This window comes from Limulus polyphemus, unplaced genomic scaffold (genome assembly GCF_000517525.1).
Source record: "Limulus polyphemus unplaced genomic scaffold, Limulus_polyphemus-2.1.2 Scaffold2563, whole genome shotgun sequence".
Lineage (NCBI taxonomy): Eukaryota > Metazoa > Arthropoda > Merostomata > Xiphosura > Limulidae > Limulus > Limulus polyphemus.
This window is the reverse complement of record NW_013668173.1, coordinates 151,645-157,274: the sequence shown is the minus strand read 5'-3', so window position 1 is coordinate 157,274 and position 5,630 is coordinate 151,645. Positions and strand designations below refer to the sequence as shown.

The 5,630-nt window shown below is 33.8% G+C and overlaps 1 protein-coding gene across 6 annotated transcripts in view; it reads right to left on the bottom strand.

Annotated features, from left to right (window-relative positions):
• Positions 1-339: 339 nt before the first annotated feature.
• Positions 340-5,630, bottom strand: part of LOC106467311 — a 13,935-nt gene continuing 8,644 nt past the window's right edge. For 2 of the 6 annotated variants that reach the window (XM_022395473.1, XM_022395472.1), the window contains exons 3-5: positions 2,508-2,684; positions 1,847-1,921; positions 340-524 (exon numbers count right to left, since the gene is read on the bottom strand). In XM_022395473.1, coding sequence (XP_022251181.1) covers positions 486-524; positions 1,847-1,921; positions 2,508-2,684 — 291 coding nt within the window. In that variant the 3' untranslated portion in view covers positions 340-485. Of the gene's footprint in view, positions 525-1,272; positions 1,922-2,507; positions 2,685-4,100; positions 4,783-5,630 lie in introns of those variants that run through there. The other 4 variants (XR_002612391.1, XR_002612390.1, XR_002612389.1 and 1 more) reach the window with 3 other exon arrangements.

Sequence of the window (5,630 nt, the reverse complement as noted above, 5' to 3'; positions counted from 1 at the left end):
GAATTAGCCCCATAAAAAGGAAAGAATGACAAAATATTCACTTGTCCTAATACTTTTGCACAGTACTGTACATGGGAACATTATGAATAAAAAGTTTAACATTTTAATTTAATATCAGACTTACATTGAAATGTTTGTAGGAGATGAGATCAAATATAAAAAGTTTACATTTTGAAAATTAAAAATGCAGTATTGATTTTCTTTACATTACTTGCTTGTAAAAAGCATCATAGCAGTAGTATTTGTTGTTTTTATACCTGTATGTTTGATTTATGAAAAAGTTGTTTTCATATGTATTACGGTTTTATGTTAAAGTAACCAGTGACTCTCCATCTAACATTTACTACTGTTAAAGGGAATGCAATTTATTTCACTGCATGACTGTTTAAAAACAGAAAGACATAAGACATGGTATGATATTTTATACAATAAACACAAATTACAAGTCTTTTCTTTTCTTTTTTAATGGCCTTTATTCTTCCCTTTCAGCGATGGTATCCTCCGAAATTGATTTTTTGTTTCACCTAACAAATAACAAAATTATACAGACAGAAAAAATCAAATTACAAAGGTATTTTTAAATACTCATCTCGGGATGTTTAACTATACTACACAAATCTTATGTATTTATTTTTATATAGTCATTATGTGCTACTGGGACAAAGAATAGAAGTCGTGCACATTTTTGTTTAATACTCTAGAAGTGTATTCAGCAAAGATCTCTTTTAAGTTTTAAATGTGTTGTCACATTGGCCTCCACCTTTCCCCTTGAAGCCATCCTCTCCTCCTAACATTCTTGACCTATACAGTGCTGATGCTGTTATTTCTCACAGTAAAAACTGTAGACTTAATCGCTATGACCAGTTCCTTGAGTCAATGAACATTAACTGTACGATTTGAATTTACCTTATTACCAGTTACTTCTGCTGAAAAATTCAATAAAAGAAAGCACTGTAATATAGAATAACACAAATGTATAACTAACATACAAGCTACATGTTTAAAATAACACTGCCACCTTTAAATAGAGATTGAAAAATATTAAAAATATTAGCATGTATATATAAAAAAAAAAGACTGAAAAATATATAAAAGAACACTGGCACGTATAAAAACAATGAAACAGAAAATATAAATTAATTTTCATACTTTAATATTTTGAATAGTACCATTCTTTGTACCAATGAAGTAGCACCTGCAAAATATGGCTGTCTACATACACAATGCACTGGAATACTTTGCACTTTATATGTTTGTGTCTTACCACTTCTTACCTTAATTAACTGACATAGTGCCATCCTATCCTTTGCAAAACACGTCTTCACGTATTGCCTCATTTTTTGGACTGGTCCCAAATAAAGCTGTGTTGGAGTGCCATAGCAAAGCAGCTACAGCAGTAGTAAAAAGACCACAGTAATTAGAACTTCCCTGTTTATGACAACTGAATTTACTTGAGCATCAAGAAGTCGGGCTATCTACTTCGGTAGCTGCCAATTTGCTGCACTATATCCTAGGCCATCATGCACATGAATTGTTCCTTTCACATAATTCGTATTTGACAAAGTTATCTAGTGATTTTTATTAATATTAACAATCTGGATAAATTCACCAGCTGATGTACTGACTGCTGAATGGTTAGTTATTTCTGCTGTGATGATGCAAACATCCTGGAAACTGAACATGCAATAGATATTGGCAACGATTAATATCATGTAACCAGTCTTTGGGAGAATCCAAAACACTTGTTATTTGATGCAAGTTGGTACATGGACCAACCTGCTTACACACTAATGTAGTACTCCTAGGTTCTAAATGAGATATTTCAGTAATAAGTCTTCTTCCTTACCCACTCTCCACTTGTTATAGGCACCAAGTCAAGTTTTTCCAGCAAGAGAAATTTCTGGTGGTTTTTTTTCTCTGTCTACAAATAAAACAACACATTAGCATGACATTTTTATTATAATTTTTCCTATTATTAATTGAAAAAACCTAAAAACATCTCTTTAACTACAAGTTCCTTATGTATTTTTTTAAATGTTTTTATTTACAATTAGTGTATTAATACATATTGTTAGAACAGCAGAAGTCATGTGATGTTGGGAGCATGCATGCTGAAGTTTCTAGAAGGATTGTGACGTATCGGGCATCCTCACAAATGTCCCAGTGTTTGCTAGATGCCCTCTTTTTTAATATATCAGCCGGAGATAGATTGAAGAGAAATAATTGAGATAATCGAGTCAAGCGAGCAGCAGGCACCGTAAGTAAAGCGTGTGAATCGCTGTGAATTATAGCGTGTGTTTATAAAAGTAGTTAAGTTTAAAGTGACTGCAGAAATTAAGTGTATTACAAAGTTTGTAACGAGAAAGAATAAACTAGTTTTAATTAAGAAAGGACTTGTATCACTGAAGTTTCTCGGAAAGAATTTTTACAGGAAATTACCAAACGAGCAGATACGTAACTAAACAATATGGTTGGTCTCGACATTTTGTATGTGAACCCAATCTTACCATTTCAGCATCTATGGTATTAATATCTGTGTGTACTTCAATCACTTTCACTGCTTCATCTTTGTCCTTATTGTCCATTTCTTGGTTATCTTCAGTTAAGGCAGTTACTTTGGCTTCAGTTTCTATTGGTATTTTACCAGTTCCTCTTTCCTCAATCGTTGTCTCCTTTCCAATTTTCTGTTGATGAATTTTTATTTTTTATTCTTTTGTGTATAAAATATTATCCATCTAATGCTCATTAGACTTAATTCAGGTAGTTGAAATGCTGAGAGTTCCAGGAATAAAGTGTAGTACTTTCATGAATTGTAACAAAGTAAGAAGTTTCTTTTACAGTTAAATAATAATTCACGGTATGATTGTTGTGGGAAAAAGCATACCTCATTCAAGTGTGCTTTTAATTGCTTGACTGGAATATTGTTCTTCAATGATATTCCACATGCCAAATGCTTCAATTTCATTGTTCCCTTCTTGGTGATATTAATTTTGTATAGGCCTTTCCATAAATTTTCTAGCTTATGGCCTTTCTTGGTTAGTTTCAGCATGTTTCTTTTAAGCACAAGGTCATGAGGATGAAATTGGAACACTTTAACTCCCTTTTCCTCACTCTTCTCATACTTCTCATAATTATAAATCACTATACCTCATTTACAAACTCTCGCCCTTGGTCTATCAACCCTCAATCAAGTTTTCCATAACTGCCAAAGGAAAGTAAAAGGATAATTTGTTCTGAAGCTTGAGGGTTACAATAATTTTTAATTTCTTCCATATTTATTAGAACAAGTAATATTGATGTTTACTACAAATGCATATTATGTGATATTTCAAACAGTGCACAAACTGATTCGCTTGTAAAATATATCCACCAGATGACTACCAATTTCAGGTGTTTTTTAATCAAATAATGGAATAGTATATTATGGGATATAAGTGATTAGTAATGGTCCTATTAAGTCAACACCAACCATATTCCATGGTCCAGTTACTTTGATGGGATGGAGGACTGGTGCAGCAGTCTTCAACATTTCAAACTTCTGGCACTTGTTGCAGTGTTTAATCTAAATGAAAGTTTTTGAGTACAGCCTTTAATGTGATGGGATGATGAATCAAGTAGATGAATTTATATTATCGTCTGTTGAAATAGACTATTGTGCACCTTCCTTTCCAACTGCATTTAGATTAGGAAATCACACTTTGTCTCCCCATGTACAAGTCTTATCTCATGTATAAATCTATGCCTTTTCTTGGAAACTTCTACAAATGATTATAAACAATATTTACATATACATCAACCTTTTAACATGTTTCTTGCAATATGACTTTTTTTTTTTTCTATTGTGATGCGACCCACAGGTGGATCATTAAAATTTAATGTTTTGGGCATCTTATAATATTGAGTAAATAAGTAATAGGTAAGAGGTTAATAAACAGAGATATCAATTATAAGCCGTTTATTGGAAAATTATTGCATATGACTTCAATGAAAAAAGACCTTTCCTTTCCTCAGAAAATTTGTGTATTAGACACATGAAAATGACATTTAGCTGGAATGCTTAAATGCAAAACATGAAAGACATAGGCAAGGCTTATTCTCACATGCTTCACAGAAAGTTAAGACGTTTTTAGCCTTTTTCGAGGCCTGTCTGGATCCTTCATTTCCAGCTATTACTTCATTGTGTCGTACACACTTCTTTTTACATTTTCTTTTTGGACTTTCTGCCTTTACTAAGCAGTGCCACCTGCTTCTGGCACCACCAGTGTTTGAACTTCTTTTTCCTGGCTTAACATTGTTGTTAGAGATTCTTTGAACATAAGTGAGGACCATTTCTTATTAGCATAATATTTGTTGAAAATTATCCGTGCATTTACTACTGAAGTTTCTGTGAGTAACTCCATAGCTACCTTTTTATACCATTTATTGGTTTTCCTCAGTGCTGTGTAATAAGAGAACATCTGATCCAAAATATCAACGACTTTTTTTGTGACATTGTAATCTACCAAACTTTTGGTTTCTTTATTTCTTCACCAGCCCTTGATGTTTTACCTGTTGCAATAAGTTTGTCATTATGTTCAGGAACAGTTAATAATGTGATAACATTTCACTTGAACACTTTTATAATGTTACGACAGCGGAAGTCACGTGACGCTAGTAAAACGTCATATTCTCGAAGGTTCCTGAATGCTCTTGCGTTTACTGGATTTCGGTGTTCTTTTATATATAAGACGGTCAAGACGTGACGGCAACAATGTAATGTAATGTGTAATTGAACTGCGGACAGAGAAAGAATATTGTTGAGTCGAGCACTTGAGACGTTCGTTGTGAATTATAGCGTTTGTTATAGCGCGACTGTGGAAATTAAGTGTATTGCAAAGTTGTATTCAGAAAGAATAAACCAGTTTTATTTAAGAAAGGACTTGTATCGGTAAAGTTTCTTCGGAAAGAATTTTTACGGAAAATTAACCAAGGAACAGAGGCGTAACAAATTGGTGTCAGGGAGTGGGACGGGAAAAAAAAAATGGAAACGAGAAGTGGCAAATCAAACTACAGCTTACCAGATTTGATGGCAGCAATACAAGAGCAGCAAAAGAAACAAGAAGAACGAGAAAAGAAACAAGTAGAGAGACAACAGCAGTTGCAAGAAAACCTGCAACAGTGGCAGCTGGAACAGCAAAATAAACAAGTGAGATTACAGCAGTTGCAAGAAAACCTGCAACAGTGGCAACTCGAACAGCAAAATAAACAAGAAGAAAGATTACAGCAGTTGTTGGGGGAAAAATAAAAGAAACAATAAGAACGAGAAAAGAAACAAGAGGAGAGACTACAGCAGTGGCAACTGGAACAAGAAAGGAAACAAGAAGCACAACTGGAAAACATTAGTGAATTTAAAAGCGAATTAGATACATTAAAGGATGATTTATTGTCTGTTACACAAGGAGGATACATTAACGATTGACTTAATCAGCCCCAGACAATGGCAAGCCCCTTCCAGACCCCGCAGCTAAACCCTAATGCAGACATCTTCAGTTCTATTAGAAGTCACATCCCAGATATGAATGTCAGTAATAGGAGTGATCCAGTACGAAGGAAGCCACAGGAATTTGATGGGAAGGCACCATGGGAAGCAT